Here is a 15,849-nt window from a genome sequence, read left to right as displayed (position 1 = left end):
TCATTAAGAAAGTCATTCACATTTCCTGACCAACTCTGTCAAGAATTTAAAAAATAAATCCAGTGTACTTTGTTTGACACATTAAATATTTTGGAGTAATGTTAATACTTTTAAGCTGTGCACCAGCAAGTTTGGCACAGATTATGTTGACACTTTGGAGTTCTGTTGGCTCTCTCATATTTCTCTGAAAGCTCACATAGCCAAATGCTGATTGCTTGGAATCTTTTATCGCTGGCAGATGCTATTAATTGGCACCAGGTCTTATAAGTGGCAGTTTTTCCTTTGTGATTAAGTTACTTTAGGATTTTCTTCAAGTGCTTCTTCATATGTTATTTTTTCCACAACCTGATATTTATAGAAGAGACAGATGATTTGGCATAGAGGAATAAATTCCTCTTATACAACTGTACCACTAGAACAGTGTCACTACATGGATGGACTTTGTGAGGCAACAAGCAAGAAACTATTTGCCATACACTCAAAATCTGTAGAGTCCTGTACCACTTTATTTGTTGAAGTAAAAAAGTAAAATGTGATGACATATAAGTAAAAACATTCCTAAATACTGCATTTAAAAAAAAACACTGGCAAAATGCAAATGCAGGGGCTCAGTTGTCACTTTTCCTCCATTCACCCAAGCGTTCCTGATATCGTATGGCAATAGTTGTCAGTACTTTAATACCATTGACAGATTCAACACCATCATACATTTTGGAACAGCGGTCCCCGACTTTTTAAAAGATCAGACCGGCGTGCTGAAAAATTCTCTTTGTGCATCATGTTAATGTCTGAACTGAACTGCTATCGTCTCTCTCATGATGACTTGTATTTCCAACTCTTGCTGAAAATCACTTCAATTATTCAACTTTTCCACAGCATGAATTAACTAAAACTGATAATAAAAAATACATATGCTTTTGATAACAGCTCTCCTTAAGCTGGCGGAATGATTTCTTGCGATCAAGCGAAAGAGGTTTTGTTCTGATCACACTAATACACAACAGAAGGAATAGTAATGCTCCTAATAGACCTCAACAGAGAAAAATAAATGCATTTTCTATCAAGCGGTGCAGCATGCAGCTTTTATAGGCCAAGTACACTGTCTTGGGATTATGAATGACTTAATTGGCAGTAGCACCACAAGTGTCACACGTAATGTCAGCAGTGAAAGAAAGGCTACTGGAACAAATTCCCCAGTGTAGTGACAGCATCACGGGAAAGTTTCTCTAAGATACTCTGTGACTTCAGAGAAAAGTGTGGGTTGACTTCCTGTCATTGCAGGCACATAATTACTTTCAACTCTTGTCACTGCAGAAAAAGAGCTAAGATTTGCTCACTGGTGGAAGAAATAGTCAGGTCTCTTACTTGAGTAATATCAGCAATAACACAATGGACAAAAGCCAGTACTACAAAGCTTGCAAAATAAATGGTTTGTTGACAAAATAGTTTTACGCGATCAGTTTAGTAGCTGTTAATTTAATTGCGCATTGCTATCTAACGTCCACAATTTCATCATAAATGGGTAACAACGTCTGCCTAGAAAGATCAAGAGACATAGTCAAAAGCCTCAGAACAGCTATTAAATGGGTTTTGTTGTGATATAATTTTGTCAAATGCTGTTTTATTATTTCATGAAGGAACTCAGAGTTACTGAATTAGGATGTGCACTGCCCCTTATCAAATGTGTTGAGCCCACAGCCTGTGGGTGGGTAAACTACATAACAGCAACTGTAGTCATGTTTTCATTACAAAGTTAAATGTGACAAAAACTCTGCAGTGATAAAACAGCTAATGATGCGTGAACCTATCCATCCTTTATGCAGCATACCCATCCAGAGGCTAGACACATTGTTTGAGAAGCAGCACACACCCTGGACACCAGACTGTCTATGAAAAATGTTTACACCTACAGGCAGTTCAACAGTCTCTAACTATGCAGGTCTTTGGATTGTTGAAGAAATCTGTAGCAACTGCAGGACACATGCAGATTACAGTAAAAACATAAATGTTACTGTTGCGTGGTCAGGCTAATTGTACAAAGGGTACTAACTTTAATTTCTATTCTTTTGGTCTGTTAAATTTATAACAATCCATCATAGTTTATAACAGGATAAAGCATCTACACTAAGCTTCCCAAACTAACATGTACATGTCTTCCTAAGTTTAAGAGAAGAGAGTTTAAGAGAGTTCTAGAGAAATCACCTGGCCATGTTCCTGATATTATGATACATAGCAAATTGTGCCATTTTTTCCCACTAAATCTCCACTTAAGTAAAGGCAACCGTCCTTATCTTCATCCTTCTTCCTCTTGTGCATTCATTTTAAAGAGTTGCTTAGTTTTGTGTTGTCCACTTGTTCATTTCTGTGCCTCTCTTCAACTGGATTGTAGGAAAAGCACAACCAAAATTTTCAATTAGATTGTACTCCAACATTTTCGTTTGCAATTTTATAATTCAAGCCACGATTTTTCGCTAACTAACTGAATTTTACACCAGTAAAATGCACATGCATATACTTGCTGGCCTAAAACACTGTCCTTTAATGGGGGGGGGTCTTGATATACTGCACAAGGTTGATGTGATTTCATATAGTGTTCTTATGACTTCCAATCCAGTTAATGCCAGTTAATATTCTCTTGACACTACTTCAAGTGTGAATATGTTCTTGCTATATTTCACCTTCAAAGCCAGCGGCCGCTCAATCTCCTGGGAGCGTTTGTCACACATCACTGCGCAAACGCCTCGATTTATACAGCAGCTGGTGCACTAAATGTGCTGTAATTGCACAGTCACACATGGATTCGGGTGTGTTCATAGTATCACACCAAATCTATTCATCTGCAGTCCATGTGATAATGATGCTTGTTTCAGCGCCACACCACCTCCTACTTCCCTCGTAGCCCTGCTGCACTTTATTTAAGAGTATTGTTACTATGCCCGTTCATTGACTGCATACAAGTCTATTTATGCCTGGTTGCATTGGTGGTTGATTGGAGGAAATGTTTTTGTGCTATGATCTGATTGGGCTTCAGGAGTGATCTTCTCTGTAATGACCCATGCTGGGAGGTGTTACAGGAGCAGATTTGGAGGCGCTATCCTGTTAACAAGGAGCCTGCTGAGACAAGCTGCGAGCAACACTGCTCCGAGATGTGTGATTTCAAGCAAGGCCTGCCGGTTGCCAGACGGTGATCTGTGTATCACTTTCTTTTATATTGTTATTGAATATGACAGTGAAGGGAAACTAGAAACATTTAGCTGAGAAATTACAACAAAAGCTAAAAGTACGTGTTCAATTATTTCTTGTTTTAGTCTGTTGGCTGATTGTGTAGACTAGTTTTTTTTCTCAGATTTGCCTTTTTAATGTGTTATGAGTCAAAATGGTAAAAATTAGGGTGAACTATTTGCTTTTGAAACAACACACTGTATACTTTTGCCTTGGAAGATTATTGCAGACTAATTCATACTCACTGTTTTTTAAGCAAGATTTGACCCTCTTATCCAAATAATCTCTAATAATAATGTACGGTTTGTACTGTTCTGTTTTTTTAACACTGTTAACCACAGGTTTAGCCCCATGATTACATTTACAGACATATCATGACCCTATAATAACATTGATACTCTGTAATGAATGTACAGGCATCTGAAGATGAAATTCTCAGTAAGATTTAACCATGACTGGTCAAACTAATTCCTTCAATTTAAAAAAGCTAAAGTGTTCCTTCAACTGTATTGGATCAATAACTGCAAGTTCATGGATCAAATTCAGCAAATGTTTAAGGAGTGAAGAAAATCAAATCAGAGTTCAGATGTCAGGTATTGACTTGAACTCACCTGAATCTGCCTTGAGCCATTGTTCTATGAACTGCAACTGCCACTAGGCTGAAATATTTCATAAACTACTGGGTGGATTACCGTTAAAATTTTTATTGAGGGGATTGATCCTAATGACTTAGGTGATTTCCAGACTTTTCGGCTAGTGTGTGAAGGTAAAATGTTTAATTTTTTTGTGACAGGTATTGGATTGCCATAACATTTGGTACAGAAATTCAAATTCGCAAATATTATTATAATATTGTGACAATGGTTACAAAATGACTAGCAGCATGTTAGCAGCATTTTGAGCATGTTAGCATCCTGGAATCAGAGTTTAGTCTCGGTTAGGTGCGAGTGAGGTTCAGACTCCTCGTGTAAAAATGCTAAACTTCAAAGGTAAATTACTTCAATAAACATGATTATGAATACATGTATAGCTGCACCCTTTAAATCCACACTAACTTATAAGCTGTACATTACCTTCTTAATTATTGCTGTCAAGCTACTGGTTTCAAATACAGTATAAGTTTAATGCAGTTTCCAACACATGCAAATATTAAGTGCAATGCTGCAGAAATATCCCTACTTTTAATATGACTAACTTGAAATGCTACTGTACAGTAGGTCTCACCAGCAGCCTCAGCACTGAAATTGAGAGTGTAGAACAGTGCACAGACCAAGTCAAGGCACCAGTGTAAGATTTCATGAGAGATCTGACTGAAATTGTTTCCTCAGGAGAACACGGAATGAACTATCCATCATCGTCCAAAACAACCCTGGCTACCACTGTGCTCTGTAGGCTACATGCAGAGTAATTCTCTGGGGGAATGTATTCCAGACATAATGAGAAAGAAACATCAGAGTAAACAAATCGACTTTTTTTCCAGGCTGGCCTAATTACAGGGCAGGAATAAATAACTATTGGAGAGGAGACAGGCACGCAAATGTAATACATTGTAATGGGCTTCGGGGAGTTAATGTATCATTTTTCTGCCTGACATGCTGCTGTGGCATGTTCAGTTCACAGTGAGGTTCTCTGATCATACAGATGTTTAACTGCTCTGGCATGCTGCTGTGACACTGGCAGATTATTTTGAAACTATGTCCGCAAAATCTTTTTTTTTACGTTTGAATGGACTTTTGTGTATTTCGCAATAGTGCCAAAGGTCATTTTGGCTGCATTGCCTCATAGTGAATTAAGAAATAAACTCTGTCTTGTAGAACAGCCAAACAGTAAGTAAACAGGTTTAACATTACTCTTTAAAAGACTAAATGGTTGGGGTGGGGGGTCACCTTAATTTTAATCTTACATTTTTAAAAAATGGGGCCTCGGAGGTTGGAATCACACAGAGATAGTTTGCTACAGATGTATCTGGATCCAAACGACTGTGTTGTGTGGCCAAATGTCGCACTGATTATCCTTATGAAAATGGAAAAAATGAATTAAAAATTTTTTTTAAGCATTTTTGGAAGAAAGCCAGGAAAACATGTCATAAGAGATGGGTACATCCCTGGTGGATCATATCATCATTGGTTTTTCAGGTTCAATGTATTTTGGGAGTGCCTTTTTTTAGTGTATGGACCTAACCTCAAACAACCTCTACTTCTGCTATGTTTCCAAGAATGTCCCAGTGTGGGGCCCTACACTTGCTGCCTTCACTCAGAGGAATATATATATTATTGCAGCCACACCCATTCCTCAAAACACATGTCATGTGATAATTATTTATAATCCTTGTCAACATTTTTGTGTTTTTTACAGGTGTCAGTCATGTAGAAACTAAACAGAATAATTGCAGTTACATAAAAAACATTTCCCTTGCCTATCACAATAAATATTAATAAACCCATTTGCAACCCCTATCCTCAGGGATCCCTGCTCTACTTGCTTTCCGAATATTCCTGCACTATCCACTGCATATTACCTGGATTGTTTAGCTTTATGTTTTACCTTGATGTTAAGTCAGTCAGAAGCTGTCAAAAACCATCTTACATTGGGTGGAGACTGGCATGGGGAACACAAAGAAAATTGGTATCTTCTAGCTTCTGAATGATTGAACATACCTGATCCAGGTAATCATCAGTGGGTGCAAAGGGACACCAAAGAAAAACAAGGGGGGTCCCTGAGGGCCAGGGTGGGAATCGCTGTTATTAGATATCCAAGACATCAAACACATATCATCAACAGTAAATGCATTCTCAAAAGGTAGGGTAATGATTCACATTAAAAACATCAAAGAAGGGGTTTAATACACACACACACACCCTCTCACCAACTGCATTATATCCTTTGAATCACTATAAGAATGCACACACTTTCATTTTGTACATATTGTATTAGTCTTTTTAACATAGTACACAGGGTCACAAAATTATAAGGTTGATAATGTTTTTTTAGTATCCTATAAAATTACCTTCAGGTTTGTCAGCTGTTCACTTTAAAAGCAGTTGTACAGCTGTTTGCCATAAAACTGCTGAAAGCCCTAACTGCTACATTTAACAAAGCAGAACTCTTCTCTATTGCGTTTCTACTAAACATATTGAAGTGCCATAATAGCTTAAGCATATGTGTAGAGTGTTGGCCTTCCTTAGTGTGTGGAGCGACTCAGCACTTATGTAAATGGTCTGGTGGCACATGGTTGAAGATCAGTAGGTCACATGACAACAGGTGAGCAAACATAATAATGCATTTTCATATTACATTAGTAATAGTCAAGAACAAACAATTATACATATGCTCCCAGTGTTCTAATTGTCAGATATAAGTATAAGAACAAAACACATGCATCTTAAAGGGAATTCTTTAGGCAAAGATGATATTCATCCTAAGGCAATTAGAAATTACACTGACCCTAAAAAAAGCAGTAGAGTACATTTATTTTATTATTTATTTTGTGCCTAAATATATTGTCAGTTATGTTATTTATTTCCTTTTTCACCTCTTTACATACTATAGCACATATTTCCTTGTAAAAATGGAAACATCACCAATAGCTGTCTCCTGTCTTGAGGCGTAAGTCTACCTGGTACTACCTAGTCTACTATGTGGTACTACGTTCTTCACACATGCAATTCACAGAAACAACAATGATCCAGAATGCTTCAAACACGGGGGCATGATGTGGCTGTCGTGTCCCCTATCTGCATTTCATTTTGGTCAGAGGATTCATGCACTTCATGACAGATTAGGTGGGGGGGAGGGACAAAAAAACCCCAAACTGAATATTCCCCTCACTGTAATCGTTTCAATCTGTTCTGCCAGAACAGATTGCAGTATTTTGCCTCCCTGTTGGAGTATTTCTCCTTCCTCCCTCGCTCATTTTCTCTCTCGCTCTTCCCCTTTTCCCATTATTGGAATATGGCACTCTCCATTTCATTGTAAGTGTGGGCAGCACTGCTGTAGTATAGACTTGATACATTGCATCCACCTCCCTGGTGAAGGCGTCTGATCATCCATCATGGATAAAACATTACACTGTATCTGTGTAGCTACAAGTTCCTGCTTATGCTGGGTTGAGGTGGGGGGGCGTAAGATTGGCCACCTACTATCAAAATGAAACTCTGAAGGAAACCTCAACCTTATTTGTCAGGTCAAATTGGTTGCATTTTTTTGGACTCAGAGAGCATGCAGCATGCAAGATTAGGTGCTGCTTCTTATTTTGTGTTTTCCAGTGATCCCTAAGCACCAGTTAAGGAGTTGCAGTCTCTGATGATTGAGAGGGACCCTCTAAGTGGCTATGGCAATTCCAACAACAACAGTCGACCTCCCTTTGACAGGAAGAAGGCCCTTAGCCACAAGAGCTGAGGCTGGAGGGGGGAATAGGGGAGGTGGGAGGTGAGCCAGGAGGAAGGCAGCTTGCGGTCGTACATCTTAGGAAGGCTGCATGTGTTGCCCAGACAGCCCTATAAGTGAATTTACCTCATCTCAATGATGTTCATTACGAGCAATAGAAAGCCATCTATTCAGGGCAGCAGTATAAAACCAATCAACTCCATCTGGAGGGAGGACAAGAGGGTGTCGACATAGGCTTGCAAAACTGATGGGTTACTGTACAATATCATGAATAGAAGAGGGTTGTACATCTCATTATTTTAGTGGTCTCCAGTTTCTAAACACTTCACTTCTTGCTGTCATAATTACTACAACATATTTTGTATCAGCAGGGTTCCTACAAAATTTCTATTTGCTTACTAAACAGAAAAAAAAACTCCTCCACATTTGGTTCTTTTAAACACGTTTCAGTAAGTACAGCTCAAAGTGGGGCACCACGGCAAAATCCACACAGCCTTGAGTATTCATTTTGAAGCTTGTGTTTGCGTCGGCCTGTCTGTTAGCCCAGTGTCTCCAAGCAGCACGCTCCTGCTGGGATGTTAAGGAAGAATCTGCCTTCAAACGATGGAGTCGAAAAGACAAAAGGTGAAGCTGGGCAGAGGACTCTTGAGACTGCATTATCTTTAGCTGTCAAATTTGTTTGAAATGCCAGTTTTGACAAATTACACTTTTCTTCAACCTAATATCCCCGGCTAATGCCTTTACTCTTTCAAGTATTGCGCTTAAATGTACTGCAAGTCTTTGGAGTGCAGGAACTTTCCATATTCAGCAAATGAACCGGAGATGGAATCACTCATGCCTGCCTGTGAAATAGGCGCAAACACAGAATTGTGGCAGGGTGAACAGGTTTAGCCAAGCAAGAGCTGTTGGACTTAATGGCTTTGATTTGAATTTCTTTCCCTTTCATTAGAAACCACTGACATTTCAAGCACACATGTACAGTATTGTCTCTGACTTACCTTTAAAAAGAAGAGTGATGCTTCTCTCCTGAAGAGACAAAGGGCTAGAAAAAATACTGTAACACTGAGACACAGTCTCTCTCTTTAGTCTGTTGTAAAGAAAGCTAATTAATTGCACTTTTGTTTAAAACAAACTTAGAATTTATAGCCTAAGTTGAAGGTAAAATAGATCCTGTCAAAGCTGACAGAAAATACGCAGCACCTGCAGACTTTGATCTCTTTGGAGCTCCTGGATGGTGAGATTCTATATATGTAAGTAACAGCTGCCAGATCTCTAACTGAGCATCTTATTTAATATGACCCATATTTGTTAAGGTTTTCCTGGTGGCAATTATGTTATATATATCTCTTCAAGTAGCATTATTTATTAGCAATCAGTGGGGTTAAGTATCAGTTTAGCAAAACAGGAAAATGCCCACACACTGTTTTGTAGGTCCAGTTCTTTCATTTTATGTAGATTAACAAGAAATCACCATGACAACCACATTTTCCCATTTTTACTATTGTTTCATTTACAGTTTCAGATTATGGCCCACATTTCTATCTCCTATTTTATCATCATTTCATATTCTATGTTCTATATTCAGTTTACTTAAAGAATTGTACACCGTTTTACATTTTGATGCTTTTAGTACTGTGTTTTGTTTTTATATATATTTTATATATATTTATATACATTTCTTATATTGTTTCCTCTATTAGTCTTTGTGTATTTTGCTTCCATTTTTATTTGGCCTAAAATTTATAAAATTAATGTATTTACTGGAACACCTGTAACCCAGACACACTTGGTAGACTCATTTTTATGAAGTTGGCTCTTATCAGTTCATGCTTTATCTTGTAAAATTAGGCTCCAATTAGTTTTCACGACTATTTGACATTTGAATTGGCTCCTTAGGGATGACTGCCTGTCATTTCTCTCCACTGTGGACTTTTCAGTGATCTTACAAACCCCACACCATCACCTGAATAAATAAAGGTTCAGATTGTTTCCACTGTGAGTGAAAATCCTCTACCGTTCCATCGTCTCCATGACTTCTGAAGTCAATCAAGTTCCTGGTTTCAGCAGGCTGCTCAGCAGGCTGCTCTGCGATATTTCAAATGACCACTGGCAGGTATTGTAGAACAATGATTACCAGCATACAGGAAATGGTTGTGTGAGGTGAGGCTCTGAAAATGTGCCCTGGCAAGCACATGTATGTTGGGAGCACATCAGAACACACTGGCTGCTTCCTATAGAAATTTGATGTTGTGTAGTGGCAGGTGAGGATGCTCCACGACAATGTATGCTGCTGCCATCTTGAGCCCAGGGTTTGGGCCAGGTAACCAGCAGCAGATAAACACACACAGACTGATTTACACACACATACATATCAGTCAGATGTGTCCACCCACAAGAAAAATTGTGAATTCAGGATTGAAATGTCATGTTTTTTCTGGGCCTATAAATTTTACATTTACACACATGGCTGCACATACACAGCAATTTATGACTCACACACAGACACTCCTTAAGTCACAAAGCTCGCACCAATGCATTGACCACGATTGTGTTGTTTATTCAGTTAATGTAAAGTTGACTGAACACCTGTTATAATTTAGAATTGGAGATGCTTTTTTGTTTGGAGTGGTCAGTGGATGAGGGGACGTTTCATTCAAAGAGTATATAATCCTCAGGGTAAACCAAATGGCATGCCAAAGACTGCTAAAGGACTCATCCAGCTCTTATGAGCTGAGCCTTGTTGCGCTTAATCTGGTTCTAAATAACATCAGCATCATGCTGAGATCGCATTCGACTCCATTGCAGTATTGTTAGCACACACAAATTAATTGAGCAGCGTTGGTTGATCATATTCAAAGAGTGGTTAGAATAATGAGCCGAACGAAATCATATAATATGACATTAAATTAATGTGTGTGTGTGTGTGTGTCTGTGTGTGGTGATATCCCTTCAATATAACTTCACTTTTTCTCAGTGTACCAAACTAATGGCACTACCAGTCTTGTGCTTCCTTTCAGTCCACATCAATCCAACTTAATGGTGCCTGAATAAGCTTGCTGCTTTTAACAGAGTTCGAAATATTTACAAAACGTTTGAAATATTACCCTTAATAGCTGCTTCAAGTACCAGTTAATCCACCATCCTTTTGGTGGAGTAATCTAATGGCCATTTCCTCAACTGCATCGCGGCCTTTGCTTGATTCATGATGTGAACAGCTCTTTAATGGCTGAGATTTTAGATTTGGTATGACCTTGTTCTTTAATCTGAAAGAAATATGTTCCCAGAATGTAGAGCAACAGGGTGTGGGAAAAACAGTCAAAGAATTAGAAGTGAGTGTGAACCCAGCTGTGTGCATGTACATAATGTAATTGGCCCAAAGATGTGAACTGACTTTAACAGGCAGTTTCGCTTTGGAATATATTGCTTCATTATAAAGAGAAGAGCACAGTATAAAAAGCTGTGATGGGGTTTCACGTAATGTCGGAATAAATGTCTTGGTTTCTCACTAGTGGACTGGGGATATGTCTTTCAGAAAAACAAATGTTGTCCATTTGCCTACATTATAATGACCAGCCATTTGAACCCAGCTACAAGTCTAAGCCATGATAATCTGTCAAACTGCACTTTGCATTGTCTTCACTGTGTGTTTTATGCTAATATCAAAATTATGCTAATATCAAAATTAATTTTATTTAACATATAGTGAGAATATAATTGCTTGTTCAGTGCAATACTGTGTGATAGTAATTTTTTATTTTGTTTATTTTGTTTATTTCCGTCCTTTCGGCTTATCCTATGAGTTCAGGGTCGCCACAGCAGATCATTTATGCCAGTTTTTATGCCGGATGCCCTTCCCGACGCACCCCGTTTACACACCCTCCCCAATTTTTACCAGGTTTGGACCAGCACTGCACAGCTGGGGATGGGAATGGGCTGTTAGGGGTTCAGTGTCTTGCCCAGAAACACGTCGACATATAGCCGGAATCGTGGACTTAACCACTGATCCTGTGGTCCGTGCATGACTGCTCTACCAACTGAGCTACAGCCGCTCCCTACTGTGTGATAGTAATAATAGTATCAAATTAAAAACTATTTGCAGACAAAAAACTCAAACACATTACTGATTAGGGTTAACATTACCCTAGACACCTTTCAACAAAATAAACAAGTTTTTTATGTTAAAATACTTTAGTGGTAAACTACTGAAATCTTTAATTGTAGTGACCAAGCCTGAATCACCACCTGAGCTATTTTTGCATACTAACTTGTTTATTTTTGTTTGTTTTATTAATTCACCATTCATCGCCTCACTTTTGCAGCTGATCTGTGTAGAGTGTTGTGTTATTGTTTTCTTCAGAAGAGAGTTTTAACTTGGTGGCAGAAATTTCTCAAAACCTCTAGAGTATAACAGCAGCTAATGAGTTATAATACATTTAGTTTTCTCAGGGGATATGACTGATGGTATTTGTAGTAAAGTGACAAGTGTTGACAAGTAATATGACAAAGCTATAAAGAAAAACATTGGTCCAAGTGCTGAGCCTTGAGGCACACCATGCGATCAGTGAAGCAGGAAGAAATCATAATTAATTGAAAGTGAAAATGTTTTTGTTTGACAGTTAAAATGAGAACAAGTCAAAAGCAACTATAGAAATGCCAAAGAAAAAGAGGCTGTGTCATAGCCATGGGGGAAATGCTGATGATTAATATGACACGGATTGTTCAAACCAGTGGAGGGAGCTGTTCCCTGTGTCTGAAAGAACGCCTTTGATTTTTTTATTTATTTCTTTTTTTGGGGTACATACAGTTGGGATATCACTGCTGGCCAGAACAGGTCATCCTTGTCTTTCCCCTTCGCCCTAAAGCCTAGCCACAAGCCAAAGCAGAATATACCATTTTTTTTCTTTGCTTTTGTAATGCTGCTCCATTTAACAACAAAAACCAGTCACTAAAGGAAAGTGATGCAAATGCAAGACTTTTCACCTCACTTTAACACTCTTTCAATTCCTTGTTCACAGGGAAGAAGAGAATTTACTTTAGCTTCCTCTTTATCCTTTGTCTTATAACAATACAACCCCTCTCCAGGACTATTTTAAGAAACGTGATCTAAAAGTTAAGGGACTTAACCTTATCTTCTTATTTCCAGCCACCATGTGACATCATCTGCTGGAATCAAGTTACAGCTGCTGGCCTTTGCATCTGTTTGGATTTTGGTGAATATTATTCTAAACAGGAAAAGATTTTCCCCTCTTATTTGTGCAATATATAAACCAGTTATGAGAATAGCTAAAATGGCCTTAAATGTGACGCTGCAATTTTCACTTTGTCTACTGTATGAAGGGTGTTTAATTACAGGATTAGGTTATATGAAAACAAAAGGATCTACTGTGTGTGGTTTACTAAATTTACTCCTACTGAATTCATGAATAATTAAATGTCTTGTGTATGAATGAAGATTTGTTTACTGTTGAATCCTAGTATACGTCCCCTTTGAGGATCCTGACCACTCAAGTGAAGTTGATGGTAAATGTTTATGCCCGTGATGTAAGGTGAGTAAGCTGAGTCAATCCAATGCAAGTAAGTAAGTGAATACAATTTGTATAGTTCAGTGGTTCTCTGAAACTGTAATTCAGCTTTTACATTCAAAGAACATTGTGGGTCTGCATGCCATTTAATTTACCATGAAAATAATTTTCTAAAAATAGGAGGGATTATTGTAAGGTGCATTTAAGGCCAAGGTGAAAAACATGTTTCTAGGCAACCATTTAAAGAAATTACAGCAAAACAATGTTGGACCATGGGGGCAGAAAACCTTGCTCCAGTAAGCCTTTAGCTACAGTTTGTCAAGTTGTGGTTTACATTTTATATGAATGCAACCATTTATCCTGTTAGGGATAGGGCAAAAATGTTTTACTGGACTCGCTACCAAACTCAATTTTTCAAATTTCCCAGAAACCTAGAAACCAACCATTACTTTGAGGTTATGATAATTAGTTAATTAATTAGTTGACAACAAATTGACAACAAAATCAAATCCAGTATGCAACTCTTATGCACTACCAAAGTGCCTACACTGGGCATTTCAGCATCAGAACTGAACTATGGAGCAATAAAGGAAGGTTGCCTGGTTTATTGTATGTATGTCCTTTCTGCGAGGAAGACATGGCATGAAGATACAATACTGGAAGAAGGTGAGGTGACAGAGCTAGTGTGATGCTTACATCCATCCATCCAACCATCCGTCCATCCATTATCTGTAACTGCTTATCCCGTTTGTCTACTGTGGTAGGGCGAGAGGCAGGGTACACCCTGGACAGCTCATTGTCTATCTCAGGGCCAACACAGAGAGCCATATACAGAAAACCATTCACACTTACACCTATGGGCAATTTAGGGTCACCAAATGAACCTAACATTCATGTCTTTGGACTGTGGAAGGAAACCACAGGTTACGTTATGGATGTATAATCACCTTTTTATTTAATTTGGTATATCTTATTGCATCATACCATAGAAAGAATGTTTAGTTACTTGGTTAGGATAACATATACAAACATTACACATTCAGCTGTGCTTCTGGTTAGAAGTCATCAGGATACGTCCTCTGTGGATTGAGATGTCAACAGTTATCTAACCTGCCCATCGTGTGTCACGTGAGTGTGGACGGCTGTAAAACTGCCCGTGAAAGGATGTCAAGACCTCATCATACAATAGTTTTAAGTGGTGTGTGGCAGTTCAGCCCCTCTGTTGTGATGGGTACCTGAGTAAATATATCTACAGTGTGTGGGCCATGAGAACTAACACATTAAGTGATAAGGTAAATACCAAAACAGCGAGGGATGAAAAGTCTAAAAATGTACTTGACTATAATATCAGATATATTCATGTTTACTTAGTGTAATCAACAAATTGAACTTTTTTGATCTTGTTATTAGTAAGCAGTGTTTCTCTACAACTACTCACTCTGTCTTTCCTCCCTCTGAGGTCCTGTATCTTCCAGCTTCTGACTGACTGAACACACCTGAGCCAGGTGATCGGCCGTGAGTAGTGCAGAACAGGGGTCCTCGAGGACCAGGACTGGGGAAAGTGGCAATTTTATACTGAAATGCCCGTGTCCTAGTCGCTTAACTTAAACGAGTCAACTGCTAGTTTCACGTTGCACTTTTGCAAATTTTCTTTGCAGATAGCAAGTTTGTATTAACTTCTTATTACTGCTGTTCAAGGTGTCGATTTGCATGTAATTTTAGCACAGCAGTAGACCGGTGACGCAGAGCTGAGGTGTTGACTTTGGACTGAAATCCCACACCATATTTTAGTTGTTACCGAAGCACACAGGCAGACACGATCCAAACTTCCGTTTGACTCCACATCCTGTTTTCCGGGGAGCCGATAGAGATCCAGCCCTCCAACACGCTGCTCCCTTACGTCCCGTCCGTGAGCTGTGAGGTGGCCGCGACGGAGATTTCTCCTTCTGCTCGGATCCTTTCACCAACTGAGCCTGTTCGAGTCTTTTACGCGCTTGACAGATATCGGAGTAGTAAAGTCAGCGCTTTGGTGCTCACTCGCCCGCAGGTCTTTTTGTCCTTTCCCTGCGCCACCGTGGCCATGGATTGATTTCAGTGTTTTTTTTCTCCGACCTCCGTCTCCACCAAGTTGAGAAAACAGTCTCTAACCTGCGGCTCTCTCCTTCCAGCTACATGTTTCATCCGGACAGTTTTAAAAGTACCTGGCTCCGGATGTTTCCACACGTTACAGGACTTTGAACTTTTTTTTGTCCTTTTGTGCATTTACAGGAGGTGACCGTGGATTTTAGGGGTTTCTTTTTTAAAAAGCTTCTCCGGGGTTCCTGAAGCCTGCAAAGATTTTTTTGTGAAAAGTGATGGCCGAGCGGGGAGCTCTGTCGCTCCTCTCTCTCCTCTGTCTCACCTTTATCCATACGGAGAGCACCGTGGCAAAGCATGTCGACAAAGGTAAATGTCTTTAATAACGTTGTTCTGCTGTGTGCCTGTCTCTTTATGCGTCGACTAATATCAACTTACGTACATTGTGTCACGAGTTGGCTCAGGAAAAACGCACGGAATGCAAGCTCTGAAAATCCGCCGCGGAGCTATAGGTAGCTAATTGTGCGTGTGTTTAGGTCAGCGACTCCTTCACCGTTTGCACAACTTTAAAAGTAGGTTACTTTTTCATAGCTGGCACACTGTCTTCTCTAGACCCTCCCCGTCTAAGCAGTAAAGCAACATG

At 39.1% G+C, this 15,849-nt stretch overlaps 1 protein-coding gene across 18 annotated transcripts in view; it reads left to right on the top strand.

Moving 5' to 3' along the window:
• The first annotated feature begins 14,812 nt into the window (after positions 1-14,812).
• neo1a (neogenin 1a) overlaps positions 14,813-15,849 on the top strand; it is a 134,684-nt gene continuing 133,647 nt past the window's right edge. For 3 of the 18 annotated variants that reach the window (XM_067495756.1, XM_067495765.1, XM_067495755.1), the window contains exon 1: positions 14,820-15,575. In XM_067495756.1, the coding sequence (XP_067351857.1) occupies positions 15,485-15,575 (91 nt within the window). In that variant the 5' untranslated portion in view covers positions 14,820-15,484. Of the gene's footprint in view, positions 15,576-15,849 lie in introns of all 18 variants that reach the window. The other 15 variants (XM_067495764.1, XM_067495775.1, XM_067495762.1 and 12 more) reach the window with 8 other exon arrangements.

The sequence above is a fragment of the Channa argus genome, chromosome 2 (genome assembly GCF_033026475.1).
Source record: "Channa argus isolate prfri chromosome 2, Channa argus male v1.0, whole genome shotgun sequence".
Lineage (NCBI taxonomy): Eukaryota > Metazoa > Chordata > Actinopteri > Anabantiformes > Channidae > Channa > Channa argus.
Note: the sequence above shows the minus strand (reverse complement) of the source record. Positions and strands in the feature narration are given on the sequence as shown.